Source organism: Xyrauchen texanus, chromosome 10 (genome assembly GCF_025860055.1).
Source record: "Xyrauchen texanus isolate HMW12.3.18 chromosome 10, RBS_HiC_50CHRs, whole genome shotgun sequence".
Classification (NCBI taxonomy): Eukaryota; Metazoa; Chordata; class Actinopteri; order Cypriniformes; family Catostomidae; genus Xyrauchen; species Xyrauchen texanus.
Genome location: NC_068285.1, coordinates 15,916,390 through 15,933,726, shown reverse-complemented (window position 1 = coordinate 15,933,726; position 17,337 = coordinate 15,916,390). Strand labels below are relative to the sequence as shown.

At 41.0% G+C, this 17,337-nt stretch overlaps 1 protein-coding gene across 1 annotated transcript in view; it reads right to left on the bottom strand.

Annotated features, from left to right (window-relative positions):
* The window catches only part of LOC127650286 (histone-lysine N-methyltransferase ASH1L-like), a 54,069-nt gene that overhangs the window by 23,428 nt on the left and 13,304 nt on the right, over positions 1-17,337 (bottom strand). The window contains exons 3-11 of the mRNA XM_052135604.1: positions 15,598-16,394; positions 10,469-14,822; positions 4,853-5,588; positions 4,159-4,335; positions 3,966-4,060; positions 3,017-3,090; positions 2,636-2,681; positions 419-527; positions 117-323 (exon numbers count right to left, since the gene is read on the bottom strand). Of these exons, the coding sequence (XP_051991564.1) occupies positions 117-323; positions 419-527; positions 2,636-2,681; positions 3,017-3,090; positions 3,966-4,060; positions 4,159-4,335; positions 4,853-5,588; positions 10,469-14,822; positions 15,598-16,173 (6,374 nt within the window). The 5' untranslated portion in view covers positions 16,174-16,394. The remainder of the gene's footprint in view (positions 1-116; positions 324-418; positions 528-2,635; positions 2,682-3,016; positions 3,091-3,965; positions 4,061-4,158; positions 4,336-4,852; positions 5,589-10,468; positions 14,823-15,597; positions 16,395-17,337) is intronic.

Here is a 17,337-nt window from a genome sequence, read left to right as displayed (position 1 = left end):
GCATTATATTTTTTCCATTTAGTGAGGAAAGATTACTTGTTAGAACAGTGACACAAAGAAGGGCAAAGGAAAAATGGGAATTAGCTTTATGCATATGTTGTGTTTAAGCTTCTTACCTAAACTCCTGTTCGCTGACAACCTCTCCCAGGTACTCTATGATGAATTGGCCAGCACGTAGGGGCTCCTTGGTGCGAATGCCCCAGCCCTTCCCCTCCGCCCGGAAGCGCTCGAGACACTGCACCCACTCGTGCCTCTGGATATGCTGGTTATCACATTGATCACCACACGGACACGTACTCTGAGAACACTCGGCAAAGATCATCCTGAGACAGGTAGGAAACCAATGAGAAATATAACTGCATCAGTAGGTAAACAGACGAGTAGATATAGCCTCTTTGCTATTTAAGCACACTATTACCTGTTTAGGCAGTCGTCCTGACAGCCCATCTCAATGTGGTCTTCAGGTGCCCTGCAGTTACAGGTAGTGCCTTCATAGCCAGAAAGAGGCTTCACATCCACATAGACATCTAAGAAGGAAAAAACTGATGGGTTATAATTCTTTAACACTGGAAGATACAATAACATATGCAAACACAAATACACAGTACACAGCCATCTAAGAAATATCATTTTGGCACAAATTCTAAGGTAGCATTAATGGCAAAGTATCCTTCTCAGATAAGAAAGTCCCAGAATGTATTGCGAAGAGCTCAGGAAAAAAAAATGACTCCAAAGTATCGAGAAAAATGCTTATGGTAAATATACATATTTTGTAATAAATACTTTTGTATTAAAACTTTCTGTTTTGTATTTATGTACATTTAGGTTTAACTTAGCAACATAATAATGAAACTATGTGAGTAGCACTATTTGTGTGATGCACGTGAGTTATGGTTAATAGAGATGAAGCCTATGTAGTAGGGCTGGGAGATATGGTTTCAAAATCTATTTTCACTATATTTTTCAGCCTATTGACAAAATTTGATATATCTCAATAATTTTGTAATTGCTCTGAAATGGCTCAAAAGTGTTTGTTTGTTTTCTATCCAAGGAAATTTCATCCAAACAGCCATTTTAGCCAAATAGATTCAATATCATTAAGGCATTGAATAAAAATCGATTTAAAATAATGAAGGCATGTTTTCCAGTAAGGCATGTATTTCAACTAATGGACACAAGGGAGAATTAGACTTTCATTGATATGCACTTTTATATTTATAATTGATATACAATGATACATACAGTAGTAGCTTAATAAAACGCATAATTTACCTTTATGGACAAGTTGAACAAGGTAGGCAAAAATGAATTAACTTATTTTAAGAACCCAGTTGAATATTTCATAATACTAAATTATTACTGTGGGACCCAGTCAAGTTTATTATTATAATATAATACTGAATTATCATTAGAATTTTGAGAATTAGATTTGTTTTATTAAAAGTTATATATTTATGTCCTAAGTAATATATTATTTTCACTGAAAGTGCAGTTTATAATTTACAATATTCCACATCTGTTGAAATGCTGTCTTCTCCTTTTCTGTTATACTGTGCCACCTTTGTAGATATGTATAATAGCTTGAAGTGGTTTGGATTTGTGCAAATGCTTGAACATGTAGTACCTTTCTTTCACAATGCATGTGAGCTACTCTAAAAGCCCTAAAAACCCGAGCCCACAAGCTCTGCGCATTTATATCATGTACACCGATCAGCCACAACATTAAAACCCCCTGCCTAATATTGTGTAGGTCCCTCTCGTGCCGCCAAAACAGCACCAACCCGCATATAAGAATAACATTCGGAGATGATATTCTTCTCACCACAATTGTACAAAGCGGTTACCGCAGACTGTCAGTTCGAACCAGTCTGGTCATTCTCTGTTGACCTCTCTCATCAACAAGGCATTTCCATCTGCAGAACTGCCACTCACTGGACATTTTGGGGTTTTGGCAACATTCTGAGTAAATTCTAGAGACGGTTGTGTGTGAAAATCCCAGGAGATCAGCAGTTCCAGAAATCCTCAAACCAGCCAATCTGCACCAACAATCATCCATGCGATTATCTAATCAGCCAATCGTGTGGCAGCATTGCACTGCAGATACAGGTCAGGAGCTTCAGTTAATGTTCACATCAACCATCAGAATGGGGAAAAATTTGATCTCAGTGATTTGGAGCATGGCATGATTGTTGGTGCCAGATGGGCTGGTTAAGAATATTTCTGTAACTGTTACTGTTATCTGTAACCATATTCCGAATGGTGCCATTATGAGATGTGGGTTGGTGCTGTTTTGGTGGCACGAGGTGGACCTACACAATATTAGGCAGGTGGTTTTAATGTTGTGGCTGATCTGTGTATATTATATATCACCCAGCCCTACAATATACAGTGTTTCAATCCTAGAGTAGGATGCTGCATTAGAAAGTATCTTTCTAAAACAAAAAGAGGAAATTCACGAGGTTTTGAAATGGAGTCAATGGGTTTACAAAAACAAGAGAGCTGTGTAGCCACAAAGGAATCAACAACCCTCAATACTCCTGTCAAATGAGTATATTTTTGGAAACGTATGCATGTCAGCACTACAGCTCTCTTGTGCACACAGGTAGGGATTGAGACATAAAAAAAATAATCTTACTGGATCTGATCTTCTTGTAGAGAGGCACATCAGGTCTCTTGTATAGCTAAAAAAAGAATAAGTATGCTTTCATCAGCTGAAAACAGTTAAAAACAAGAGATTCAGAAAGATAATGCTTATCCAATACTGTTCCCATACTGAAAGCCAAGCTGTAGCAAAGTATTCTGTTTTTTTAAAGGGCTAGTTAGCCATAAAATTAAATTGTCATTATTTAGCCTCCTCACCCTCATGTTGTTCAAAATTACTTTCTTTCTTAGGTGTAGACAAGGGTGAGAAATTATTTTCATTTTTGGATGAACTACCTCCTTTAACCTCCCCCAAAATAACTACAAATTACAGCGGTCAAATAAATGCAAGAATTGTTGCTAAAAAAAAAGCTACCTGATCATGTTTCCAAAGCCACAGGATATCATAAGGCAGCTGGAAATCGATGCGTTTCTGTCTCAAGTATTTCCCTGGACAAACGCAGAAGACAAATTGCAGTTATTAATTCAATCTCTTTGTCCTTTAACTTGAGGCAGCACCATTTCAATATTGAATAAACTAATCACCTCATAACTCAAACCATAACTAATCAGCCTGATAGCCCATAAGGACATATATTATCAACTGGTTATAAATGTCAAAAGAAGTTGTATACCAATACAAGTCCACCTTATTCTTTGAAATAATATTTCTTTGAAATCTATTCATAATATGTTGCTGTTATGTTAAAAGCTGAAAGTTCCAACAGTCTAAAAGATCCAATTGTCAAACAAACTGCAATGTGATTTTATGCTACATTAAGTGATGCATGAGGCTGTCATGTTAAAATGTGTTTGCTAAGTTTCTAGTTATTTTGATCTCTCTGCACTGAATGTGATACTAATATGCCACATAACACAATTACAGCAAATTAGAACGTATTTGATGTTCAATATACAGCTATGTGGAGCAGGATTTTGTGCAAACAAGATTTCACAATGGATGGGGCTTTGCATTACGGGCCGTTCACATTTTTATGTCCATAGTTTTTCTATGAAAGCATGCGCAAGATGGGCATGTATGAGTGTTGCAGCATGTCTCACAGTTTTTTTACTTTTCTTTTTGAGTCTTATGCAAAATCGAAGGGTTTTTTAGAAGTGGTGCGAGGTTAAAAAAAACCCATCTTGAGACACCTGCATTCAGAACATATTTGGTCTTAACATACCCCAAGTAATCAACCAAATCCCCTGGCAATCGCCGTTTGCGGTGGTCATAGCTTGTTAGGATAAAATCTCAGATTGACATGTTAAAGAAAGCTTATTCACTGCAAAATGTAATGATTGCTCTATTTCAGGTATAGACTCACCAACATGAATGGGAGCAGGAAGAAGGCCATATTCATGTTCACCTGGAGTGTATTCCAACTTCTCCTTTTTTAACTGTAGCAGCTGACTGCGAGGACTGATGGGGGGGAGGGGATGGAGAGATACAATTAATTTACCTGGGATATGAATTTTATTTAAAATCCTATTGCTTAACAGTATATCTGTGCTCCTTACTCATTAGTCTTGTACACGTCAGAGTAAAGTCCCGCTTTCTGGAACTTCTTTTTGGGTGGTCTAGCAGCTCTCTTCTCCCGTTGGCTGGTCACTAATTTGTTTGGAGCTTGTTCCAGGGAAGTGGGACCTGTGCAATCTGGGGTGGACTGGCCATCAGGTTTTCCCTCCAATGCACAGCTATGTAAAAACCATTAATTCACTATGAGAGTGAGAGCATCTATAACCCATTTTACTTTTGTAATTTGATGTTTTCCATGGAATTGATTGGATCATGAAAAGTTTGCAGTCTAATGGTTTTGAGGGCATCTTGACATATTCCAATGCTAATGCAGTGTGATGGTGCCATGGCACGGCACGTTCTGTTCTGATGCTTCTTTTTAAAACCCCTCATTATTTGCTGTTATGGCCTTCACTTTTATTACATTAACCAGCATTAAATTACTGCATTAAATATTAGCAAGGTAAGACAAACATGTTTCATTGATGAATCGTGCTCAAAAGACGTTTATTAGGAAAAGTAAACAGGGTCAATTTCATGTTGACTTTAAAAATGAGTCATGCACCATATACATTCAACTTCATGTTCAATTAGGTCCACTTATGTCGGGAACATTAACTGCACAATTTATCTTGATTCTTTATTAAAAAACATGAGTTTGTTTAAAGCAATGCATTGTTAGTATTTAAAGCATACCTGCGAAAACAATGCATTTCATCCTGTGTCAACCAAGCCCTCCCTCCTTCTGTTCTAGCTTTCGGCGTAATTTCTTCTTCTCTAGCAGCTGACTGTTCTTCTTCTTCTTCCACTTCCTCTCTCTCCTCCTCTAGTTCTTCTTCTTCCTCGTCACCTCCGTCTGTCTCTCTCTCCCAATGTTTTCGCTTACGTCCATTTCTGCGATGGCTTTGTACTACTGACTCAATGGCATCAACCACAGTGTCTTCCTCCCACAGTAAACCTCCTTGGTCCCTGTCAGGTACCGGGTGGTTCTCTGGTTCAGACGGTTGTGATGGGGGTGATGGAGAAGGCAAGGGAATCGGGTGTTTGCGGGGACGCCCTGGACCCCGTTTTTTCACCACGTTGTTTCCTGTGCGTGCTTGCCTCTGCAGCTTTTTTGCACGAAGGATCTTGTTCACATGGTGCAGGTTGTTTTTGGGAGGGGGTGGGGCTAACCGATGGGAGTGGTGGGAAGGGGAGGAGTCAAAGCATGCAGGTTGGGAAGAGTATGTGGAAGGACTGGCCTGGCAGCTGGAAGGGCGAAGAGGTGCCCCACTTCCAGGCTGGTCAAGAGTGCAATGAGAGAGGCAAGAGGAAGAGCGAGACAGGGATAAAGGAGGATGGTGGTGGTGATGGTGGTGTCTGTGTTGGGGACCATCAGAAACCTCTGGGACACTGGATTGGCCACCACGGTTCTGTGTGCCAGATATGCTCCCTAGGAGAAAACAAAAAGACAGAGGGTTTGATATTTACTTATTCTGCTTTCATAGAATACTGCCCTACAAAGGCCAAATGCAGCAACTATAAAAAGTGAAACTGATTTTTTTTTTTTGCAATTTTCACACACACATAGTTGAGCCAAATATGTCTATCACAGGATAGGCCAGAGAAACAACAAAGTAAATCTAAACTAAACAAAACAAAACAAAAAACAGCCTGTGTATCTGTTTAATGCCCCACTTTTGACATCTAGCAACATTCAATGCAGATAACAGCATCTTGCAAATGACTTTCAACAAAGCAACACTCTCAAAGTCAACTGGGATGTTCATTTTCTTTATACAGGGGTGACTTTATAAGAAGGTATATGACAATGGACTGGGACATCATTTCTAAAATTAATAACCTGCAACCTCATCTATAATCCAATTTATGCATCTATCTCCTGATCTCCTACTAAACAAATTCTGAAGCAGCAGAAAATAACTGTTTTACAGATTCAGCAAAAAATGCAGCTACCAAAAGCAGCTAGCAAGGCCCCATTAGCTCTGTTCCCTTTATCCTCCATTATTCCTTTAATTAACTTAGTTTCAGCCTAAGTCCTTATCAAAACAGTCTAGTCTATTTTGTACTGTCCATCTTATCTTTCCATTAATCAAAGACCCATTCTTCCACATCTTTCTATTTCATTGTCACAATTCCTCTTTCTTAACCATTTCATTACTCTCTTTGTCTATTCCAGTCTAAAATTCCAGATACTGACAGTATTTCTTAACAGGACTCAGTTAACCTTGCAATAATAAATCAAAACTTTTCCAGACTGTATCTCTTTATAATTGTTGTTACAAGCAAAGCTCATGTCACAATGTGAGGATTATTTCAACATCTTTGCACCTTGTTACATTGTTTTGGGGCTTGTTTTAATCGGGATCATCTGCTGCAAGCAACCATGTGCCATTTCCCATATTCTGTTAATGTTTCATTAAGTCATACATGAAAATGAGACAAACGTACATGTATGTTACTTGGTGGCAATCATTTTAGAGTATTACTTAATGAAACATAAACAGAATATGGAAAATGATATACTGTTACAGCAGAGGATCCTGGTTTGAAACGAGACCAAACACAGTGTTCCACAGTGCATTAGGGCTGGGCGATATGTAAAGATTTTTTAGTGATAATTGCCGATTATATTGTCAACCCACCTGCCAAGGGTCGGTGACTTTTTTGCTTGATTGATTTTGCTTTAATAATTGTATTTATTTATTTATTGAAACACAAAAAACTTAAACGACATTTCTAAATTCAAATTGCACTTTAAACTAAATGAAAAAAGCATTAAAATAATGAAGTGGTCAAATAAACACCTCCCCAAATCCAAACATTTACCATCTCCAATGGCCCCATTTGCCATCATACAAGCATCCATCAATGCAGATGGAAAATTACTAATAGCCTACAGATTAAGAACTAAATACAATTATAAATGTAAAGACAATGATAATCAAAATAAATAAGCCTAATAAATTCCTTTGTGTTCACAAAATAATGCTGCCAAATGTGCGTTATCGAATTTGTGTTTGTAATATGTTTTGGTATTACAGTTAATGCTGCCAAAAGAGAAGATAATAATACTCAATTTTAGGTTCAAGGTGATCATATCTTGTATTACTTTGTATTAAAGAAACAAAGATGAAAGTGATTAAATTATAAAGATATACATTACTGAAAATGCAGAGTTGTGTTCACAATTAGGGTTGCAAAATTCTGGGAATTGTCAAAGATGGAAACTTTCCATGGGAATTAATGGGAATTTAAGGGAATTAACAGGAATTTATGGAAATAAACGGGAATAAAGTGGGAATTTTCAAAGTTGAGGGTTGGCTCTTCATAGGGAACTTAAATATAGTTGAGGAAAGTATATTTTAGCATAATCTTGACTACAACAAACAGATGCCATTCAAATACACTTGAATATCCATGCCATTCCTCAATCACATGCACATAGAACACTGCTTACTGCATGGCTATTGAGACCACACCCCCTACTGGCACTGTGCATGCCTCCATCACATGTACAGAAGCCCAAAGCACAAGACTATTGAAGGCACACATTTGAGCCTGTGGACTAAACAAAGTGAAGTAAGTTTTGATGATATTATGGGGAAATATATTATTAAATGTTTAAATTGCAAATATCACATACAAATGTATTCATCTAGTAGCAATGCTGATAAGTTAGATGCTAAATAAGCTAGCATAACTTTATTTACCACATAAGGCAGATGCTAGCTACCTCATGTGGCTGTTTTTCTCTGCCTCCTGCAATATTTAGCTAGCCTTACTATTTATGTATCTGTTCATGCCATTACATTAGTATTCTTACTAGGGTTGGGCCGTGATGGCTGACAGACATCACGATGTTTAGCCGACATCGCGATGCCCCCCCCCATGGTTTCCATGGTTTCCATGGTGACGCGTAATGCTTGGCACGTGATTCACCACAGCCAAAATAGCGCTGTTTGGGAACACGCACACAAAGGTTCACGACAGGCTCACAAATGTAAGAGTGGAAAAACTGGTTGGCATTCGGGCAAACCTAAGGCTCTTTGAGCCTGACACAGAGCCATCCTCAACAAGGCTGGAAAGTGACACTGAAGAGGAAGAGTTGGAAGTTGAGGAAGTGGACGTGTTGTTGGATGTTGATGAGGCCCACGAAGAGCCCACTGACTGAGCAAAACTGCATAGGATTGCTAGAAGGAAGATTTGCATGTTTAATGGGACGTTTTGAAGGGAGAAGTGTTTTTTTTTTTTTTAATTTAACATTTTGAATGGGACTTTGTAGGGATTTTTGGATGGGGGTGCATTTTTTGATTGAGTGGGGTTGGGGGATGAGTAATATTTAACCCAATATTCCTGTTTTTGTTCTTCCATGAAACAAGTGATTGTTCAGTAAAATAATTAAAACTTGTTCTATTCTACTTACAAATAAATCTGTTGAAATATCTGTTGAAAACATTTCGCATGGATGTTTTCTTATGACTTCTGTAAAGCATGCGGCAGTGACGTCACTTTTATTATAGTTTTTTTAGATTAGAAAACATGATCAGCACAAAATATTTCCATTACTATAAATTTGAGCTTCTCTAACTTTAAAGAATAACAACATATTGTAATTCTTCTTTCTAAAGATACAACAACTGTGTCCATACTCCAAAGGGTCCAGTAAATACAACCATTTAAATTCAGGTATGTCATTTTCATGGTTTGTACTCAAAAACTCTGTGACCATATCAACAGGATAATATATTTGGCGACTTCCCAGATGCATGGTTTTGCCATTTCCCAATATTGTCAATCATGTCTGTTCGGAATCGACATCGGGATCTTTGTAAGACACCGTCGATATCCAATCACATCATCGTATCGCCCAGCCCTACAGTGCATAGACCTTAAAATAATAATCAGTGTCACATGAGGTAGCTAAACACAAGTTTGTGAGTGAAACTATTGTACTTGTTGTATTTTACGAGTTGAGACTTTTCCAATGTTTTCACTCTTGTCTTTGCAGTATCATGTCATATCACAAATGGTGCAGTATGGTTTACACAATGAAATGTACAACTTAGGTTCAATGATTTGGGCTTCAATTCATCTACTCCTCCTTCGAATCTTATTCACTGCCTTATTCACATTTTTTAACATTCCCTTTTTCTTCCAGCAATTATTGTTCTTTTACTCATTCTCATCAGATTCTCTCCCTTTCTTGCCGCTACAGTGAATTAATGGTGCAGTCAATGACCATTGGATGACCTCATGTCCTGAGCTCTAATCCTGGATTACATACTATACTTTGCCGTCTCACTAGGGACCCACTATGCATGAGCACATATACACAAATACACAGTCCTTCCATCCAAGCATGAGAGACTGTTGTCTATAAAAAAAAAAAAAAAAGAAGGTAGTCCATTTCACATAGTTTAGCCCCGTTATGCCTAAGCAGGTGTGTGTATATGTGAGAGTGAGGATAACAAGAAATCTAAAGTAAAAAATGTTTACTGATACTATTGGCCTTGAAGGACAATGACAAAGATTTTGCAAAGCCATTACTCTTTTTTGCTGTTGCCATTTAAAGGAATATGGGAGGTATTATGTATTATAGGACTTTTAATCTTTTAATCTTCAAACATGTTTGGATTTTAAAAGGGGTAGTTGACTCAAAAATTTTAATTCTGTTATCATTTACTCACCCTTAAATTGTTTCAATCCCAAATGACTTTTTTCCTGACATGAAACTCAGAAGATGATGTTAGGAAGAATTGTCTTCCACAGAAGTAAGAAAGTCATACAGGTTTTGAACAACATGAGTAATAATGACAGAACTTAAATTTTTGGTTGGACTATCCCTTTAAAAACAAGCAGCAGATTCAACCATTCTTGTGTCAGCCACTTTAAGCCACTAGTTGTGCAAAATGCTGTTGTATTATGGCTTGACCCTGAAATCAATACAGAACACTGACAGAAAGCGCTGGAGACTAATCATAAATTTGTTGCATGCACTGAAGCAAGTGATGTCCAATAAAATTTCAGCACAGAATTATGGAGGACACTGACTTAAAGCTATATTTGGCAAGTGACTACACTTCACAGCATTAATCTGTAACCTTCACAATGACAAACTAAATTTGGTTCACCCAAGGAAGCTCATGCTGAGATTTGCATTCAGCTGTTTGAAAACGAAATGTTTTGAAATGGGCATTGTTGTACTCCATTACATATGCACTGTGATTATTGATCAGTACAATCAAGTGGTCAATCACTACTCAATAAACTTTTGAATATCAGCATTAGTCCATAAGATTTTTCCCTTACCCAACTCTCTCCTCTCTGCAGATGTGGAACGATCCCTTCTCATTTTCCGGTCCAACCACGAGAGGCTAGGACTCTCTGGCGTTCCACCTTTTTTGCCATGACTCCCCCTGAAGGAGTTATGAGTTAGTGCAGATGCAAACAAGTTGGTGTGGTGGCTGTTCTCTACCTCCTCAAGGGGGGAAGTGGCATCTTCCTCCTCACTTTCTGAGCACTCCACTTGATTTTGTGCATATCCTTCAGAGAACGTACCAGACCCAGAAAGGGACTGGTTTCTAGAGAGTTTGGAGTAATCAGTATCAGAACTTCCAATCCTGAACCAAGAGTCAACAGGATGATGCCCCCGGCTTCCACTACTCATAGACAACCGTGAAGGCCCAAGACAAGACATAGAGGCCTCCTTTCGCTTGTGCCGTTCTGCAGAGAATGTGGAGGAGGAGGAGGGAGAGTTGGCAGAAGCAGCAGCTGCTTGTTTGTTTGCACTGGAGTCAGCAGAGCCATCTCGACCATACCGGCAGCGTTGAAGGGACTCTACATTTCCTCCTCCAACTCCTTGCTCCCCTTTTCCTGCCCCCAAGCCCTCACCTCCTATTTTTCTACCTCCTCCACCACCTATAGCTCCACCACCATCATCACCCTCCTCTTCTCCAAATCGATCACGGTGCTTATGCCTATGCTTGTGTTTGTGGTGCCAGCCAAATGAAAGCTCGGACGACATGGCAGGGTAGAGTACAGATGAACGACCCCCACTTAAATACTCCTGCCTAAGCAGCTTATGTTTCTTCTTGTGAAATTTGGAGGGGTTAAGAAGCAGATGAGATGGGTGATGATGATGGACATATGAAGAGGGCGGAGGTGGAGGGAAGGAGGGGGAATGCACATGGTGCGATGGGCCAGAGTGGGGAGCCTGATGGTGGGGATGGGGGTACAGGGCACTTGCTGGGGAATAACCACGATAGTAGCCAAGTCCCAGTGGAGCAGAAGAGTATGGGACACCATAAGTAGGATGATAGAAACCTCCACTGGAGAGGGGAAAGCCTAGCCCAGGTACATAAGGTACCTCTGATATAGATTCTCTGAGCTTAGGTGGCCGCCCTCGTTTCTTCTTAAGGTCAGGTTTCCGGACATAATGAAGTGAATCACATGGGTAGGCTGGGTGGGGTGAGTAATATCCACTAAAATTTATCCTGAATATGGTGGGCAAGAGGTCTCTATGCAGATAGTGACGAGGTGGTGGATTGGTTCCACCTCCGAGGCTGCTGCTGGCCCTAGCACTGCCCAAACCAGACCCACGACCCATGCCTGCTGCTCCAGCACCCAGACCCAAGCTGCTACCCAGGCGAAGTGAAGGTGTGCGATGAGCAATTCGTACCTCGCTGAGCTGCACACAGATCTCATCCAGCTCAGCCAAAAAGTGTGGGTCTTGCCTCCTCGAACGAAGCTGAAGGTACTTCTTCTTGCGTTTACGTTTTTGTCGTTTCAGTTTGTCATAGCTTGGGCAGCCATGTCCACGACGCTTGCACTTATGCTTGTGCTTTTCTTTGTGTCCAACCAGCGCAGAAGATGGGGCAGTAGGGTGTGGTCTTCTTGGGTCAGGTGACGCTCTCACTCCCAGTGGGGAGGGTGTAGGTGAGGGACGTTCCAAGAGAACTGAAGATGAATGGCTCCTCCTACCTCTGGAAGGGAGTCCAATTCCAACTCCCACTGATGATCCTATGACACCAGGCATTAGGAGTCCACTTGCCATACCCTGTTGGACCCCTACACCAGTTAAGCCACTGGCACTACCTCCCTTCTCCCCGCGGTCTGAGGTGCTGTTGTTGTCTGTTCCAATGCCACTGTCACTGGGTACTGTCTCTTCGCTGTGTGATTCACTGACTGGGGAAGGTGTGGCTTCCTTTAACTCACTAAGTGGAGCAGGGGATGTGGGCAACAGTGGCCTTGGAGGAGAAAACTTTCGATAATGGTAGAGCTGCCGGTAGTGGTGGTGGTGATGGTGGTAGCCTCTGCAAGAAGACTTCTTCTGAGATGGGTGAGCTGATGTGGAGCTTCCTATGGTGCGAGCAGATGGGGCTGAAAAAGTAGGTGGGGGAAAGGAGAATGAGTGGTGGCCCTGATGGGAATGGCTATAGTTTGAGTGGGATGTGAAGTGCACTGAACCAGGCTCAACAAAACTGGCATCACTAATGGGACTTTGGCCCCCACTTGACTGTGAGAGTGATGGGGAAGGGAACACCTCAGATTGGTGTTGCTGGTTTTGTAAGGCGTGTGACTGGTTAGGATGGTGTGGGGAGGACGTGTTTGGGGACAAGAACAGTTCGGGAGTGGACATAGGGGCACCTGTGGTGAGATTAGCTGATGTTTTTGGTTTACGACCCCTTCTTTTACCTATATATATTGTCCCCTTTTTGCTTACATTGATCTGGGGTCCCAATTTGCCCCCAAATGTAGCAGCAAGTGATGAAAGAGACTGTGTTGTAGCAGCCACAGGGGCTGGCACTCCACTGCTTCTGGATCCATCCTGCTCTGGCCCGGAGTTTGACCCAAGCAGTATCTGATTGAGGAGCCGTTTCCTTTTCACTGTCTTCATTTTATTGATTTTTCCTATGATCGACTTCATGATGAGCTGCCCATTGCCTTTAGTACGAAAAGCTTTATCACCTACTGAAGTATCCCCTGACTCAGGTGCAAGAGTTGGAGGCTGGGTTTCTTGTGGAAGGGTTGGAGGTAAACGTTTGGGTCGACCTCGTTTTCTTGCCATGGATTTAGGTGGATTCAAGTCCACTTCAGGGTGCAAAACAGGGGGATCCTGCTCTTCTTTTGACTTAAGCATGGTGTAGACTTTTGAGGGGGGCAGTTTGTTTAGGGGACGACCATGTGCAGGTGCATCTAACTGAGGCATTTTGGACTTGGGACGTCCCCTCTTCTTGGGTGGAGTTGCAAAAAGTTCTGAAACAACAAGGGGTACACGATTAGCATTAGGAGGCCTTCCCACAGGCCTACGAATAGGGGATGAGGGGTCAAGCCCTGAAAGCAAAGGTCCGTCTGGTTTCTGATGGTTAGAAGAAGCTTCTTTCAGGGTGCGATTGACCACCTTAGTCCAGCGAGGTCGTCGTCCACGCCGTTTCTTAAGAGGCTTAGAATCCAGTTCGGCTGGTGAAGCAGGAGATATAGCCCCTGTGTCATCACATAGTGGTGGTGGGCTCCTGCTGGCACCAGAAGAGTTAGAAGGCGAAATAGTGCATTTGGTGGACTCAGCAGGACTTGGCACCCCACTAACGTGACTTTCCTGATTGGGACTACGTTTGACTGGGCTTAAACTCTTACCCCTCTCACTTCGAGGAGCTGACAGAGAACACCTTTCTTTAGCATCCTGCTTCCCTGGAACAGCTGAAGTTGAGCCCTCACCTAAATCTCTAGGACTGTATATGTCTTTTTCTTTGTCACACTCTTTGTCTTCCTCAGCAAACTCCTCTATTTGGGAGGGACTCGCTTTATGTCGTGATCCTAGGGAGCCTGGCAAACCAAAGTAACTGCCTGCATTTTCAATCCTCTCCAAGGAGGAGGAGGAAGTTGTTAAAGAATGAGAAGGCATGGAGGAAGAATGAGATGGGCATTGCCCAAGACGAGACTGAGATTTAATTCCATTGGTGGAACTGTTATCAGTGATATCATTTGTGGTTGTTATCAAACTACTGCTGTGAGACAGTGCAGTACTAGTGGTGGTGGTTGTGCTGCTGTTGCTACTAGTAACCCCTTTTGAAAGTCCATCTGATTCCTCTTTTCTAGAGGTCCCAGATAATTTCTCCAGGATACTGTCTTTATTTTTGGACCCATAAGGTCGACCTGGGGGTCGTGAGACAGGTGGTGGTTGGGCAATATGCCCTGCCCTGGAATAGGTGTTCCTATTGGCCATAGCCCGTTCAGGGCGCTGCAGATTAGAAATCAAGGGAGGTGAGCTACTGTGTGCTGGAGCTGGTGACACCTTCCGAGCTTTCGGTTTAGGGCACTTTGAAGGCGGGCATGTAGCTATGAGCTGAGCAAGTTTCTCTGTGACTGTAGGAGCACCCCAGGCTGGTACCCCTCTTTCTTGCTCCTTCTGTCCATCAGCATAATTGTACTGAGGATTTTTTAGGATCCCATCTGTTTTGGTGTTCTGTGGTGATACTGCAATTGGGGATTTTGTTGGTGGCATTGGGGCAGGGGTGGAGTTGGTTTGTGGAACGTGGCTTTTCTTTACAGAGGAGAGTGATTTGCTTTCTGTTACGGGGCAATGAAGGTTTATGGGTCTCTCTGAAGGTGCAGCAGATTTTACATCAGCTTTTCCCTCTGACTTAGAAGCAAATTTTGCAGGACCCTAAATATATAGAAGAAAATAAGGTTTATAAGCCACAGCTACATTGTAACATACAGTTAATTTGACAGTGCATCAAAAAAGGAAAAAAATCTGCCTTCAGCCTTCTGTTGTGCCAAACACAAATTAATTTCTTCCTTTCTTCCTTTGTAACACAAAATTAGATGTTTGTCTGGTAGACTCAGTCACCATTTACTATTATTCTATGCACAAAAGATGTAATAAACATGAATGATGACTGAGGCTAACATCTCTTTTTAAGTTCCATGGAAAAAGAAACTAATTTGGGTTTAGAACAACATTCGGGTGAGTAAATTCAATTTCAGGTAAACTATCGAGTTCCTTATGAACACATTAACTGGAAAATGTTCTGAATTCTAACTTTTATACAAATTATGTTTATTAACTTTTATATTAAATTATGCATGTTTATTATATATTATAATTTATTTGTAAAACGTCACAAAATTCTGGTTGATTAATGGAATTTTGGACCATTTTTATCTTTTTTCATACAGTAAATGAGGAAAACACTGAAGAGACTAAGAAAATGTGGGAAGATTTGCAAAGCTTGTTTATCTGATGAAACCACACAAAGGAAAGTGGTGTGTGAGAGATACTTGAGAGTTTGTCTATCCCATTCAGTCATGCCACTGTTGGTTTGCCATATTTAAATGGACACTGGGAATTGATGCATGTTATTAATTCCCTCTAGTCTCTTCATTTACAATTCTTAAGACATTGAAGAAATACTGTGTTTGCATTTTCAAATTAGTACCTTTTTCGCTGGAGCACTCCCATTCATAGAAGTGACTGGGCTGGTGGAAACGGGAGGAGGAAAAGAAGGTGCAGCAGACATGGCAGCAGGAGCGCAAGATGAAACAGGGGCTCCTCGGTTGACAGAGGGGCTTTTCTCTCCTTTTCCACAAGGTGGGTTAGAGGTTTTGCTGCTTCCATCACTGGCTCCGCCCCCACGATTACCACGCCCTCCGCCTCTGCCTCCACTATGCCTTACAGTGGCTCGGAAGGCTGGCCGACAGACATAGTTCTCCAGGATCTTAGGAGGCTTCTTCATGCGTTTGGCCTGCAGACCAATCTTGAGTTTTACATTGCCCTCTGAGTAACTGGTTTCTTTGACCGAGAACTGTGGAGGCTGTGGCTGCTGCAGGTCACTTGTCACACTTTCAGCACCACAAGTATCAGTCTGCAACCCGTCTCTTGGTTTCTCTCGTTTCTTTTTCTCTTCTTCATCGTCCTTCTTTCCTCCTACACCCTCCTTCTCACGCTCTACTGGGGGGGCATTGGCAGGGAGGGGGGGCGGCGTGGAGGGCCCCCCCTGTGTCCTCTGATCCATCAGTGATATGGGGAACAAGGGGGGCTTGAGTGGGGCAGGATGTTCTCAATAGTTTGTATAGCTTCTCACAGGGGGACTGAGAAGATGTCAGGTAGGAAAAAGAAAGTGGAATAAAGGGGAAGGGGGAGGGGGTATAGCAGTTGTTCAAAAAAAAATAAAAAATCCTTGGTGGGTTAAAGCAATCTTGTCCCTTCCGAAGTGGTCAGCCCTCTCACTTCAAACTGTGGACATAAAGACAGAGGATGGGGGTGTTAAGACCAAAAGACAAATTAGCTACATTTCTGAGATAGTCTTAACCTTTATTTTAATTATTAACATAGAATGGCCTTGCAAACATGGGTCACTGCAACCACAACCACAAATACAACTTTGAATGATTTACCTAAGGGCACAGAAAGGCTAGATTAAATTAAACCATAAAAGGCTACATTTATCATAAAAACAGTCAAATAACATTGTGCACCTTGAAAATCACTGATGAACATTCAAACCCTAAACAAGGTGTTTGAATATCATTGGCTCTTTCAATGTCTACTCTGCAAATACGTTTATAAAGCTGAAGACCTATGTGGGAAAACAAAGCTGTTAAAAACATGCATGAAGGACACAGACCCACCAAGGGACTTGGGAGTTTCATGAACCAACTTCACAACTCAACAAGGAATACAATTTTGTCAATCAGAAACACTGTATATTAAGTTAACAAAAACTATAGTGGAGACATTATTAGTCTTTATAACAATTTTTGCACAAACCTATTTAATAACTTGCACAAAATACAATGAATATAAACTGGGCTTTCTAAACACATTTCAGTCATATTGTTATCTTAACTTGTACGCACCATTTAACAGGGTTTTTCCTGGCTCAAAATGAGGCGGAGGTGGTACCACACTGATCAAAAAAGTGACATTAAGAAAACGTAAATGTTGGCTTTGCATTAATACACTTCTAATGACCTGACAACTGAGTAATAGTGTTAATTTTGTCATCTGTTTTTTTAATTTAGTCTTATTCTTGTGTCAAATGTCCTTTTAGTTATCCTATTTAGTCAACCTGTTTAAGCTTTTGAGGAAATTGCCCTAAGTTAGGCTATATTGTTTCTTGTTCTTATAGATTTTAAGAATCATAATTGACCCTGTAGGGGTCTTTTTTCTTCTGCAG